The 15,345-nt window shown below is 45.1% G+C and overlaps 1 protein-coding gene across 2 annotated transcripts in view; it reads left to right on the top strand.

Moving 5' to 3' along the window:
- The window catches only part of RASGEF1C (RasGEF domain family member 1C), a 214,854-nt gene that overhangs the window by 126,807 nt on the left and 72,702 nt on the right, over positions 1–15,345 (top strand). For both annotated transcript variants that reach the window (XM_043983159.1, XM_043983158.1), the window contains 3 exons: positions 6,818–6,994; positions 10,227–10,349; positions 13,938–14,075. In XM_043983159.1, coding sequence (XP_043839094.1) covers positions 6,824–6,994; positions 10,227–10,349; positions 13,938–14,075 — 432 coding nt within the window. In that variant the 5' untranslated portion in view covers positions 6,818–6,823. The remainder of the gene's footprint in view (positions 1–6,817; positions 6,995–10,226; positions 10,350–13,937; positions 14,076–15,345) is intronic.

The following is a 15,345-nucleotide window of genomic DNA, read 5'->3' as shown; positions in this document are numbered from 1 at the left end:
TCAACTCCCTCGTTGTGTAGATGAGGAAACAAAGGCTCAGAAAAGGAACTTTTCTGGATCCTTCGCTGGGTAGAAAGAAGAATGGTGTCACAGAAAGTGTGTTGGACTTAGCGTCAGATGACCAGGGTTCAAACTGCAATTTTGATATGTTAGCCACGTGACCTTGGACAAGTCACACCCACTGAGCCTGTGTTTACTTACCTGTGCAATGGCTATGATGAAACTTGCCCTGAGGTGGCTGTGAGGGAAGTTCTTGGCAAATCTTAAGGTGTTATATCAACATGAAGTGGTAAGTGACTTGCTAAGGGTCACACAATGAGTGTCTGGCAGAGCTCCTGGGGCCCTGGTTCCCAGGTCCAGCACCCCTTCCCCTGTACCATACTTTCTTTTCCCCAGCACAAAGTGGCCATCAGAGTGTGGATAACAAGCAAGGTCTACTGCCACACAGAACCCGGAGGTCAAGGTCAGGCCTATGCTCCAACGGGGCCTGAGGAAGAAAGAGGAAGCCCAGCAGTGGTGTGCTTGTGCTGAAAGAGGGTGCTATGTTTCATTTCCCCTCCACTGTGACCCACAAATCAGTGTTGGTGTCTCTGAGCACCTCTCAACAGGGGGCTGTGGGGTGCCGGGATGCAGAATGATGAGTCAGCATCTCAGAGGGACCACAATTAGATTCATATTGCCCTTACCACCCCCTCCAAAGATGGGGGGGGGAATGAAAGAATGACACCTTCATGCTTAAAGAGATGGACTTGGAGGGAAAACAGATTTGAATCCTACTTCACATGTGGGCTATGTGGGCTATGTGGGCCCAAGCAAGTGGATTAATTTTTCTGTGCCTCAGTTTCTATATCTGTATTTCTTTAGTGCATAAGGATACTTACCCCTCAGAGCGGTTAAGAGGAACAAGTGAAATGATGCTTGTAATGCTTTGGAGACCTGAAAGTGCCCCACAAACATTTTGCTGCCGTTGGTCAAGCGTTGGTCACGTCTGACTCTTTGTGACTCCCCCACTTTGGGTTTTTCTTGGCATAGATACTGGAGTGCTTTGCCATTTCCTTCTCCAGCTCATTTTAGAAATAAGGAAACTGAGGCAAAGAGGATTAAGTGACTTGCCCAAGATCACACAGCTAGTAACTTTCTGAGGCTATATTTGAACTCAGGTCTTCCTGACTTCAGGTCCAGCACTCCATGAACTGCACCACCTAGCTATAATTACTGCCATTATTCCCTATTGCTTTTCTATTTGCAAAATAGCTCTCCATCTGTGTATTCCTCTGAGCCACATGCCATATCCTGTGAAGGAGGCAGAATGGGGATTTTTGTCTCCACGTTAAAGGAGCATCTAAGTTATATAGCAATTCATTGTCAGCGGCACAGAGCACTGGACTTGAAATCCAGAAGAACTGAGTTCAAATTCTCCCTCAGACACTCAGTAGCTTTGTGACCCTGAGCCGATCACATAACCTCTCCAGGCCTCAGTTTCCTTATCTGTAAAGAGTGGGTGTTGCATTCAGTGACCTCTGAATTCATTCCCAACTCTAAATCTATGGTCCTATTCCTGGCAGCTGAGTCTGTTCACTCTCGGGGCTTGTTTCCCAGCCTCTATTAGTACCTCTAAAAATTGGCTATTTTTAAAAGCCTCTTTTCTGTAAACAGGCCTAGAGGTTTGCACACTCCTTCCTGCCAGCTGCTGCTGTTTTGGGCAGGGTTTCTCACTCATCACTGGCACCAGCACCACCTGTCTGCAGTTTGTGGTGTGGGAAGAGGCATCATCCAGGCTTGGGGCCTCCTGCCCCTTGAACCGTGGCTCAGTTTGGCACCACACCAAGTGAGGTATGATGATGGACATCCACCCACTACTCCTTCGGGTCCCCTGGGGATCTCTGGGCTCCAAATCCCTTGATGTGTGGAGCCAGATGTGCTATTTCTTTCTGGATCTATGCCTTGCCAGGTGCGTGAAGACTTGCTCCCATCCCATGCTTGTGATGGATCACCGTGCCAAGGATGGCATATGAACGGGTATAAAACCCTGGCACGCGTTACAGGCTTTCAAACAGGCTGTTATCAAAAAAAAGACTCATTGTAAGCTGAGCAGTTTTTGGCAACCTGACCTACTTGGGGTAGATGTGCTGCTGTTCCTTCACTGAGGCCCTAGAGAGCTGCTTGATTCCTGAGGCATCGGCTTGAGATTGGCAGTAGCCCCACCTCACAGCCCTCTCCCTCCCCACCCCCACCTCTGAAAAGGGAAAATAGGGCTAAGCTTCCCACAGTAGGTTTAAAATGAACGGGGCTTTCAAGGTAGTCCTTAAAGGTGGAGAAGTACTTCAGTGTTCATATTCAAGTTGGGGCAGTATTCACTTTGACTCAACAAATTTCACTTCAACAATTTTACATCTCTTATCCACTCCACAAAAATGGGCCACTCACTCAAATTCAGATCCTCATCACCTCCTGTCTGGACTTTGTTGTGTTTAAACTGTCAGTGGGGGGTCTCACTTCTTTTGGCAGAGAGGCAGGGGACCACGGATGCAGAGGGGAGCATCTACTGTCAGAAATATCCACTCTGTCAGTTCTGTGTAATAATTTTTCTTTGTTATGGGACAGGAGGGCATGTGCTTGTAAAGAGGGTGGCAGGGAGATATATCTGAAAAAGATGGTGATAGGAAAAAAAAAAGGTTTCCAAATCTTTTTGAAGGTACCCTTCCATTTATAGTGATATATCTATTCTCTATACATTTTGTGTGGACCTATTTATATACATAGTGTCTCCTCCACTCCATGTGTGTGAGTGTGTGTATGTGCGTGCATGTGTATGTATGTATGTGGGGGGGGAGTATATGTGTATATGCATGTGTGAATATGTGTGTGAGTATGTGAATGTATGTGTGTATGTGTGTGAGTAATGTATGTGAGTATGTGTGTGTGAGAGAGAAAGAGAGACAGAGACAGAGAGAGAGAGAGAGAGAGAGAGAGAGAGTGTGTGTGTGTGTGTGTGTGTGTGTGTGTGTGTGTGTGTGTTTTTATGAGTTTTCCCTTGGGAAGGAGTGACATTTTTAGTCGGTAATTTACAAGGTTTTGACATTATAGGGAATGTATAAGAAAGAAAAGGACAGGGGCTAATCCTTAGTCTCATCACGACTTTTGGTGTCTCACTTCTAGCAGTTTTCCCACAAATCTTTATTCCTTTCCTTTAATTCCTCTATGGTCTCTGTAGTTGGTCCAATCCTACATTCTTATACTCTCTGTTCACTGAAGCCTATGTCTTTAGGACAAGGATACTTGTGCTTGAAATAGAGAGTGTGGAGTTGTACCAAGCTCCCATACAGCCTTCCCTGGTCACAGGTGTCAGGCTTCCCAATCTGTGTATTCTCTCTCTCCCAAAAGACCTATGCCACCCACTGAGCTCCCAAGACTAGGCTCTGTTTGGTCTAGTCCAAAGGCCACTCCTCACAAAGCTTGAAGAAATGCTAATAACTGCTGGCTGCCATCTTGGTCCCCTGCTGTTGTCACCCCTCAGAGGAAGGAGTCTCCCATGAGAATGTTAAGGGTAGAGACTGGTTTTGTTTTTTCTTTGTTATCTCTAGCACTTAAAATAGTGCCTGACACACAGTAAGTGCTTAATAATTGCTTGTAGATTGATTGGGACATCCAGGTAGAGCTGTCCAGCAGGGAATTGGAAATGTGAGGCTAGAGTTCAGCAAAATGATTGGGGCTGGAGATGAAGATCTGCCAGGTGATAAATGAAGCCTCCACCTTCCCTGAACTGAGTTGTGCTTATTATTGTGAGGGTAACAACTGGTTGTTGCTGTGCCCCATTGGCTTTTGAGAGGAAAACATTTCCCCAGCTCTCTCATAGCCAGCCCCTGTGCTCCTTCTATATCTTCTCAGCTCTCTTCCTCCTCTTCAGCTGGATGCTCTCCTGGCATGGCTCTAAGTATGTTAGGGGTGGGTTCCTGGCCTCCCCAAAGCCCAGCCCTGGAAGTAGGATTCTCGTTTGCCTTTGCTGTTTGTAGGTGGGGATCTGAAGGAGAGCGGGAACCAGCTCACCCATCCCTCCCTCCTGGCACACTTTCATGTGCACGGGCATGGCTGGCATGCTGCTGAAGTTTTTGGCTTTCAGGCACAGCATCCCACAGGGCAGATCTCAGAGAAGAGAATGCTTGGTCTTCTTTGGGAGAATCTTGGAGGTGCCATAGGTTGGCTTCCCACGGGGGAGATGAGATGTTTTTATATCGTCTCTAGCCTGGGAAATAGCAAGAGGCAACTACCTGGTCTGTGTTCAAACCAGCTTAGCTCAGGGATGGATACCTTTTGGATTATTGGAGACATTTATTTACAAAAAAATTCTCTTCTTAATTATAGGGAAAAAGCAAACTGCTGAGGGATGCAGGCGGAATTTTTGATAATGGTATCTAATTAAGAGTTACACCAACAGTGTAACTCCTAACAAGAGCCAGTGCTGGCATCCAGTCCAAATTGTGCAGATGCACTCACCAATGGGGTCCCCATAGCGAGTAATTGCTGTATTCAGGGGCAGCTTGGATGCTGCCTGGGAAATAAAGGACCACCACCCCTTCCTGCTTGTTCCTTCTAGCCCTCAGCCTTGCATCTTGTTACCATGGAGATAATCCTCCCAAAGATGACAACCAAGCAGTGAATAGGAAAGGAATCTGAATGTGCCCTTGTGCAAAGATGACCAAATGTGAGTCTTTAAGGATGTGAAGAAGGATTCCCAATGATCACCTGTGGGAACCATCTCCGACCTTTTCAATAGACATTGAGGCATGCAACCTGTGCAGGTCCCTCTCCTGGGTGCTCTGGGAGAGATAGAGGCATGAGACATTGGCTTTGTCTTCTAGAAGCTCAGAGTCTAAATGGAGGGATATGTGAGTGTGAATGTGTGTGTTGGAGGGTTGAGACATGGATGCATACAAGTCAAGATGTGACAAGAGAGGTACAGAGTGCTCTCTAGGGAATTAAGAGGAAGAGGATGCCTGATCTAGTGGAGAGGTAGGTAAGGGAAGGTGAGAAATTCCTTCCAACAGCAGAGAATCCAGTTAAGCAATTACTGTGGGCCAGATACTGTGCTAGGCATTAGGGGATACAGAGACAAAAACGAGTGCAGTACCCATCCCAAAGGTCCCGGTGATACTAACTCTTGGTGCAGGGAGCGAGGGGAGTAAACTGGACCTTGTAAACTCTGGGGAGGGACCACAGTGACTGTGGCCAGCTTAGAGGGATCATTCAGGTATTGCTTTCAATGGATTGATCAATGGTAAGCAACCTGCTGAGGAACCCCACCATGGAGAATGTGATTCATTGTAGAGCAGATATTTATTTGAGTTAGAGCCTGTGTTTGAATTAGGGGAAGGAAGGAAGGAAGGAAGGGAGGGAGGGAGGGAGAAAGAAAGAAAGATATCCTCGGACATAGAACTTGATGGTAATGGCCATTTCTTTTTCATTTGTGGGGAAGGAGTCTGGTAAATCAAATGGAGAGCTAAATCACAGGTTATTATATATGAATGATGAGCAGATTTCATTGGCTAGTGCATGGAGGGAGGGTGATGACAGAAGATTGGCAAAGTGGCTTGTATGCCTTGAATGCCGAGCAGAAGAATTTGGATTGTTACCCTCTGTGTATGTGTTGGGCAGGGTGGGGAGAGATGGAAGGGTTTTGAGCAGGGGGAGGGGGGATGATCAGAGCAGAGAAGGGAGAGTTCATCCAAGGTCAAGATAAGTATGGGTTGAACTAGTCATAGAAGACAGGTATGAAATTCTCCACATAACTAGGTTGTATCAGGGCAAGGAAGCATTCCCAGCAGCTTATTTCTTGGGGTAATGTTTAAGATCATCAAGCAATATATCAAATTGCTTACCATCTTAGAGAGGAGGGAAGGGAAGGAGGGAAGAAGAAAATCTGGAACTCAAAATTTTATTTTAAAAATGAATGTTAAAATTGTTTTTACATGTAATTGGTAAAAATCAAATACTATTTAAGAGAAAAGAAAAATCATCGGTCAAGTTCCCATAAGCACACTCATTCTGTCTTATTTACTCACATTTCCCTTTGTAGTTACACTATGGGAAATGGGCCTGTTTTTAATTCTGGATCTGTTCTTGCAAGAGTAGATTCAAAGCTAAAAGTATGTACTGTGTGAGACAATAATAGTATATCAATTCCCTGCCTAGGAGATAAATTTCCCAAACCACTTGACTGTCTTCTCCCCTTCAAATATGTTTTTTGCTAATACTGTCCTTTGGGAGACAGCACGGTATAATATATTGAATAGTAGACTTGCAGTTGAAAAGTCTTGAGTTTGAATCTTTGCTCAGATGCTTATGAGCTGTAGCACTTTTGGTGAGTCATTTATCTCCTTTCAACCTCAGTTTCCTCATCTGTAAAATGGGGATAATAATAGCACCTACCTCCCAGGGTTATTTGAAGAGCAAATGAGATCTATGTGTGATATGCTTTGCAAACCTTAAGGAGGTTTATCATTTTTCAGTTGTGTCCGACTCTTTGTGACCCCATTTGGGATTTTCCTCACAAAGATACTGGAGTGGTTTTACCATTTCCTTCTCTAGCTCATTTTGAGGATGAAGAAACTGAGGCAAACAGGGTTAAGTGACTTGTTTAGGGTCACACAGCTAGTAAGTGTCTCAGACCAGATTTTATCTCAGGAAGGTTTCTTCCTGACTCTGGGCCCAGAGTTCTCTCCACTGCACAAACCTTAAACTGCTGTATCAATAGGGGTTATTATTGTTGATGTTGTTGTCTCAGAGCCCACCTTCTAACTCATTTCCCTTGGTGTTTCAGGAAGGGATGCCCCAGACGCTGAGCACCACAAGCATGGTGACTCCCTGTGGCTTCAGCCCCCACCTTCATTCATCTGGGGAGCAAGGAGGACTGATCTTTCAGGATGGAAACCTAAGCTCAGCGTCACTCGATGCTTTGATCCAGCACCTCATCCCTACCACAGATTACTACCCAGAAGTGAGTGATCAACTGACCAGGGAGTGGGATGGTGGGCACCTGTACACACACACACACACACACACACACACACACACACACACACACACAAGAAATCCCAGCAAGTTTTGAGGAATTGGGGAAAAGATTTTGCATTTACTGTACCAGAATTAGAGAACAAAAAGAGGGTAGGGAGTGCTACACAGACTCCTCAAATTTGGCACGTTGTGGGGGACTATTTTTTGTGAACTTCCCAGGGCAGTGAGCCCTTGGGTATTTTGTATTGAACACCTGGATGATAGGGCCAAACATCATATCTTTGAGCTGGAAAAGATCTCCAAGGCCATTCTAGTTCAGCCCCCTCTTTTTACAAATGAGGAAACTGAATCCCAAAGAGGTAAAGTGATTTGCTCCTGATCACACAGTAGTAATAAAGCATCAGAAAAGGTATCAGAGCCTAGACAAGCCCCAAGTCAACTTCATTCTTGTAACTCTTATGCTTGTCCAGAAATGGTATGTGTGTGTCTGTGTGTGTGCATGCATATGTGAGCACATGTGTGTTTAGGGGATGGGATTGAATACCAGTGAACTAGCTGATTCAAAGAGATCACCATTAATCACTCATCCTTTCACCTGGGAATAAGAGTAATTCTTCATAATAATAATAATAACAACAACTGATATTTATATAGTGCTTTACAGTTACAAAGAGCTTATTATATATCTCATTTCGGCCTCATCATAACCCCATGAGGTAAGTACTAAGTATTATCCCTATCTTGCAGATGAAGAGAATGAGGCTCAAATTACTCAATGTCACAGAGCTAGTTAGTGTTAGAGGCAGGAGCTGAAACTGGGTTTTCCTGACTGCGAGTCAGGCACCCAATCCATGACACCAAGTAAAGTGTTGTAGTTCAGTCGTTTCAATCATGTCTGACTCTTCCTGACCCCCTCTGGGGTTTTTCTTGGCAAAGATACTGGAGTGGTTGGCCATTTCCTTCTCCAGCTCATTGTACAGATGAGGAAACTGAGGCCATCTAGGTTAAATGACTTGCCCAACATCATACAGCTATTAAGTATCTGAGGCCAGATTTGAATTCAGGAATAGGAATCTTCCTGACTCCAGGCTCAGTGCTCTAACCATTGAACCACCTAGCTGCCCAGTAAAGAGATATGCTCGGGAAAATAGTAAAGACACACCCCCATGGGACCTCATGCAAGTGCCTTAACCTCTCTGGTTCTCTTCTGAGGATTAAAAGTGTTGGATTAGGGGCAACTAGGTGGCGCAGTGGATAAAGCACTGGCCTTGGATTCAGGAGGACCTGAGTTCAAATCCAGCCTCAAACACTTGACACTGGCTGTGTGACCCTGGGCAAGTCACTTAACCCTCATTGCCCCACAAAACAAAACAAAAAAAAGTGTTGGATTAGATGCCTCTCCCAAGTCCGCTCCAGATCTAAAGTTAATTAATTCTATACTCTTATGAATAAACATGGTGGCTAAAGTCACAGCAGGGAGGGTTAATCATGACAGGAAGGCATGACAGTAGATAAAGTAAAGGACTTGGAATCAGGAAACCCCAGGTTCAAATCTTACCTGGGTCACTTAATAGCTCGGTGATCTTGGATGAATCACTTAACTTCTCTTGCTTCAGTTACCTCATCTGAGAAATGAGGAGGTCATATGTGATGGTTTCTAAGGTCCCTTCCAACCCTAGGTCTATGAGCCTGTGATTTTAGTCAATGTACACCTGCAAAAGACACAGTGGACTGGGGAAAATTATGTGGGCTGTGAAATCTGGGGTACTTCTGGAGTTTCTACATCAGCTTCCCCCCATCAATGGAAAATAATTGTATGCAAACTCACTCCAACCCCAGAGGCTGTAGGGAGGCATCCCCTAAAAACAGTAGCTACAGCATCATCCTCTCCAAGCAGGAGAGAAAGGGAGGTTTGGGGCACTAGGGTAAGAAATCTTAGTGAAAAATTAAAATCAGGCCATTTTAGTGATAAACAAAAAGGATTAGGAAACTCCACCCAACTGGACTCTAAAACCACCCTGCATAAGCCTTGCGAATTCTCACTTGGGCCAGCAGACACATCTGGGCAATGTTCCATGGGCTGATGCCTGTAAGACCTTATGAATGAAAATACTTCTGCATCCCTTACCTCTTTAGAAAAGAGCAATCATGCTGTGAGCTAGCTGGAGCAGATGCTGTTATCTCCATTTTGCAGATGAGGAAACTGAGGGGCTAAGAAAGGAGAAGTATTATAAATTCGGTCGACCGTTTACTTAGCACTTACTGTATGCCAGGTTCTGTGTGCTAAGTGCTGCGGATGCAAAGAATGGTCAAAATAGTCTCTGCCCTCAAAGGACCTCACATTATAATGAGAGAGGGGCCGATATGTAAATACGTGATAAATACAGACTGATCTGACCGGAAGACACCAGCAGCTAGGGGGACCAGGAAATGCCTCCTACATGAGGTGGAATTTTAGCCAAGATTTGAAGGAATTTAGGGAAATCAAGGTCAAGGCAAGGAGCTGGAAAGGGCCTCAGGTTATCTAGTCCACCCTCTTAATTTTAAAGATGAGAAAACAGGGGGCAGCTAGGTGGCGCAGTGGATAAAGCACCAGCCCTGGATTCAGGAAGACCTGACTTCAAATCGACCTCAAACACTTGACACTTACTAGCTGTGTGACCCTGGGCAAGTCACTTTACACTCATTGCCCCAGAGGGGGGAGGAGGGGGGGAGAGAGAGAGAGATCGAGAAAACGAGAACTAATGGCCAGAGAAGTTAAATTACATGCTTTTGATTATACAGGTAGTAACTGGCAAAACTAAGATTTGAGCCCAGGTCCTCTGACACCAAATTCAGTGCTTATCCCACAGTGTCACACCACCCCTCTTAAGAGACTATTAAGTGAATCAGTAGCAGAGGTCAGAGGAAGACGCAGGTCACCTGGTTGCTAGACTGGTGCTCTTTCCTACACTGCATTGTGGGAATCCTATAGGGTTGTGATGCTTAGCTGTGGAGGGAAGAAAAGGCAAGAAGTGGAGTCCCTTGGCCAACTTGACTGTGGTGTGGGGTAGGGGGAAATCTAGCCATCCCTCCCTCCGGTCTTCTACTGGGAAGGGAGCAACATCAAAGAAAGAAGGGGAATCAAGAGGAGGAAGAAGTAAAGGTGAAAGATAAATTTTCCCTTCCCCAAGTGAGTGGCCTGCCTGTGACTGTGCCTTTTTGTCCTTCCCTAGAAAGCCTACATCTTTACCTTTCTGCTGAGCTCCAGACTCTTCATCGAGCCCCATGAGCTCTTGGCCCGAGTCTGCCACCAATGCATTGAACAGCAAAGACTGGATGAACCTGTGCTGGACAAGGTGAGCTAGTCTGGGGGCTAGTCTGGGCTCTAAGCAAGCTTGGGAGGCACTTGAGGCTAGCATGGAGGCTTCTGCCACTGAGTCATATCAGCAGGATGCTTCTAATTAATTCTCCCTCTCAAGTAGTATGGGTCATAAATTCACAGAACTGGGCAGTTGGACAGGATCTAGTGACCCTCCAGTTCAGTCCCCTAAAACAGCTGGGGGTCCTTTCTCGTGGCTCCAGGTGCTTTCTTTCATTCTTCAGCCCAGAGAGGAGTATGTTGGCCATTGGGGCCAGGCTAATGCTTCCTTCCCACTCCATCCTCTCCAAGCTGGTTTTCATCTAGGTGAGATATTAGCCTCGCTCTGCTTGACCCCAAAGGGCAGGATGAGGAACAAGGGATGGAAAGGCCAGAGAAGCATTAGAGCTATTCAAAAGTAGAATAGGCTGTCAGGAGAAAGTAGCTGGATGGCCAACTTTGGGGATCCTTTCACTTGTTGGGGATCACAGAATCCTAGAGTTTTTGAGCTTGAAGGAACTCCTTAGCTATCCAACTCATACCTTATTAGAAACCTTCTCAACAACACCCCCAGGAAGTACCCATCGGGCCATGTCTGGAAGCTGCACCCCCAGTAATGGGGCACCTACAGCTTCCTAAAGCATCTCACTACATTTGGGATAGGGGTCATTTTTACCCCTGACACCAAGCCTATATTCTTTCTCTTTGTCACTCCAACCCTCTGCTCTGGGCTTTGCCTTCTAGGGCCATGCAGAACCACCACCTGCCACATTCTTGAAGGACCTATCAAGTCTAATCTGAGACTTCTTCTCTCTAACCTAATTGTCCCCAATTCCTTCAGATGATCCTAATGTAATATAAAACCAAGGCCCATCACCTCCTGGTTTCCCTCTTCTGAATGCTATCAGTGTTCTTTTTAAATAGTGGCTGGGGTCAGCTAGGTGGCATAGTGGACAGAGCACTGGATCTGAATTCAAATCTAGCCTCTGACACGTGACACTTATTAGCTGTGTGACCCTGGGCAAGTCACTTAACTCCAATTGCCTCACCAATAAATAAATAATCTATTGCCCCCAGAACTGAACACAGGCTTCTTGATATACTGAGACTAAGACAGAGTAGAGGTAACTATCACCCCTCTATGCTCAGAAGATATTCCTCTCACTGCAGACCACATTTTGGCTGCCCCATCACACTACTATCTGATATTGCACTTGCAGTCCACTAAAACCCTCAGATCTTTCTCAGACAAACTGCTGCCCAGCCATGTATCCCTCATCCTTGTAAAATTAGGATTTTTTAAAATTTCTGCTCAGAGATGGGTTGGACTTGATGACTTCCAGGATCCTTCTTAACCCTGAGACTCTGTGATTTTATAACTGGTCCTGAGAATTTGACCACAAGACTTTCTGCCCAACATTTTTCTCCTCTCCTCTCTTAAATGCTATCTTTCCTGATATGTGGGAAGCTGCAGAAGTCACACCCAAACTCTATCTGAATCTCATTTCCAAGGTGCTAAGAGCAATCTGGATATGTGCTTCACAGCCTGCTGTGCCAGCTCCTCTGAAGCCCCGGCCTAGCTTTGAAAAGGTCACTTGGGTTCTCCAAGGAACTAATTAAAGAGTTATTGAGTAGGTGAGACCGGAGCACACCTCGACCGGCACCAGCAACATCGGGGGAGGAGGCAGGGTGAGGGGGGCCTGTGGTCCCTCCCACTTACTCAGGCCTCATCACAGTGCCTGGAGACAAGGGGGCACATTGACAGTGTGGAGATGCCAAGAGCCCTGCATTTGAATTCACAAGACCTAGGTTGAGATACCAGCTCTAAGGCTAGCTGTGTGACCTTGAATAAGTCATTTAAATCCTATGATCCCTCAGGTTCCATAAAATGGAGATAATAATGATAATGGTAATCATGATGATGATGATGATGATGAGAGGCAGTATGGCACAGTGGAAAGAGACAGCCTTGGAGGCAGGAAGATCTGGGTTTAATTCCTGCCTTTGCCATGCAGTGACTCAGTCACTTAACTTGTCAGTGCCCCTGGTAACTCTCTGCAGAACATTGGCAGAAGGAGTTTCCATACTGGGAGTTCCCTATGCCAATGAAATCACAGGTCTGGACCAGGGAAGAAGGACAAAATTGATGCTTCCATTGTGTTCTAAAGTTTGTGAAATGCTTTACATGCTCATTTATTCTTTTTTTTTTTTTTAGTGAGGCAATTGGGGTTAAGTGACTTGCCCAGGGTCACACAGCTAGTAAGTGTTAAGTGTCTGAGGCCATATTTGAACTCAGGTACTCCTGACTCCAGGGCTGGTGCTCTATCCACTGTGCCACCTAGCCGCCCCACATTTATTCTTTATAGCAAACCTGTGAGATAAGAGCCAGGGTATTTTCTACATTTTACAGATGAAGAAATAGAGGCCAAGAAAAGGTTAAATTACTTGTCTGTGGTCACAAAGAAACTAGGCATCCAAGTTGGGATTCGAACCCAGGTTTTCCTAGTTTTAAGTCCCACAGTTAACTGTTACAGAGAAGACATCAGATAGTGGATATAAAACCTAGTCCTTTTATTTTTTTTTGGTGGGGCAATGAGGGTTAAGTGACTTGTCCAGGGTCACACAGCTAGTAAATGTCAAGTGTCTGAGGCTGGGTTTGAACTCAGGTCCTCCTGAATCCAGGGCCAGTGCTTTATTCATTGCACCACCTAGCTGCCCCCTAAAGTCTAGTCCTTTCAGTCATACTAATTCTCATCCTCACCCTGCCCCTTCCCTAGCCTTGGGGTGCTCTGGCTATAGTCTGAGAATTGTCAGGAGGGACATGAGAATGACCACTTGTTCTTTTATCAGATGCTTTTGAACCTCAGGGAGGTCTGTAGTGCCTGGACACTTTTTTGGTTGTTTTTTGCAGGTAATTGAGGGTTAAGTGACTTGCCCAGGGTCACACAGCTAGTAAGTGTCAACTGTCTGAGGCTGGGTTTGAACTCAGGTCCTCCTGAATCCAGGGCCAGTACTTTATCCACTGTACCACCTAACCGTCCCCAACATTTGTTTTTAGTCAAATGAAATTGTGGCCTCCCAGGCTTTGTGCTTAGGTAAATATCAAGGACGTTCAAACTTAGCTCATGCTTTCTTCCTTCCTGGCACTGGCACTGGCCTGGCCTCCCTTCCCAGTCTTTGGCTCCAGTGAACCCAGGGAACCCCACCTGCCTCAGGCTGCATGTGCTACTTCCATGCCCAGATAGCCGTTTTTCAATACATAGGGATTCAAAGACTTGCTTTGAGATACATAAGCTCTTGACTCCTTCCACCTGCTCCCCTATCACAGAAGGCAAAAGGCAGAGAAAGAACAATAGGTACTCCCCCACCACAGGAGCATCTGGCCTCTTTGCTAGGAGCCCACCAGGAGCTGTTTGTTACCCAGTGTTCACATTTTCCTACAAAGTCTTTTTCATGGGGGTAGGACGGACAAACAAGTGGTTGAGGGAGAAGGGGATGGAGGGTGGGAAATAAATAACCATGGCCTGTTTCCTTGCACAGTAGGGAGGTCTCAATTCCTGTCTATCCTATCATGTTTATGTTTTAGGCTCGGGTCCGAAAATTTGGTCCCAAGCTCCTGCAGCTGTTGGCAGAGTGGACAGAAACATTCCCCTATGACTTTCAGGAAGAGAAGATGGTCGGCCACCTGAAGGACATGATTCGCCGAATTGCTCCCTGTGATGAGGTGAGGAAGTGGACAGGCATAGGCTGCTCCAGAGACCATCACACATTTTATCACTCCCTTGATTAATCTCATGTCACTGGGATCTAGGAAGGGACCAGATACAGAACATGATTCATTTCTGTCCTGGTTTGACGGATACCAGGGTGATTCCTGTTGAAGGCCACAGGATCAATGAGCTGGAACATGTGCTCATTTTGTGTCCCATTAAATTCGGATCATAAACATCAAGGATGAACATGAAACCGTTAGGGACCGGCAGCTTTTAAAGGGTTTTCCTTTTATCACCCCCTCCCTAACAACCATTTCCAACTAAGAAAAGGATGCCAAATAACAAAATTGAGTTTTCTGTGGGGAAAGTATGGTCTACAGAAAAGAGATTTCTGTGTAGATGTTCCTGATTCAGAAGCAGGAGCTGACAGTCTTAAACAACAGGAATCTACATTGTGGCCAACCACTCATAATGGGTATTTGGGAGTAGCTGCCTACTGAATGGAGAATGGCTAGACCAATCATGGTACATGAATGTAATGAGATATTACTATACCATAAGAAATATACAGACAAGCATGCAAAGACTTATTTTTTTTACATTTTAATTAATTTATGTTAACATTATTTTCTTTTTAGATTTTGAATTCCAAATTATCTCCCTCCCTCCCACTCTCTGCTACACTCATTGGGAAGGCAAGCAATATCATATCAATTATACATGTGATATCATGCAAAATACATTTCTGTATTAGCCATGTTTCAAAAAGAAAAGCAAAAAAAAATAAGTAAACTGAGAAATTATACTGAGAGTTTATACTCCGAGTTCATCGGTTATCTCTCTGGATGCAGATAAGCATTTTTTTCATCATGAGTCCTTTGGAATTGTCTTAGATCACTGCATCGATCTTTCAGAGTTGATCATCATTACAACATTGTTGTCACTCTGCACAATGATCTCCTGGTTCTTCTCACTTCACTTTGCATCAATTCACATACTTCTTGCCATGTTTTTCTGAAACCACCCTCTTGACATTTCTTACAGCACAATATTATTTCATCACAATTATATGCCACAGTTTGTTCAGCTGTTTCCCAATTGATGAACATCTTCTTGATTTCCAATTCTATGCCACCACAAGAAGAGCTACCATAAATATTTTTGTATGTATAGGTCATTTTCCTTTGTCCTTGATATCTTTCAGATACAGGCCTCGTGGTGGTATTGCTGGGTCAAAATGTATGCACAGACTAAGTGTCTTACTAAAATAATTCAGTCTTT

Source organism: Dromiciops gliroides, chromosome 2 (assembly GCF_019393635.1).
Source record: "Dromiciops gliroides isolate mDroGli1 chromosome 2, mDroGli1.pri, whole genome shotgun sequence".
Lineage (NCBI taxonomy): Eukaryota > Metazoa > Chordata > Mammalia > Microbiotheria > Microbiotheriidae > Dromiciops > Dromiciops gliroides.
This window is presented reverse-complemented; position numbering and strand designations above follow the sequence as displayed.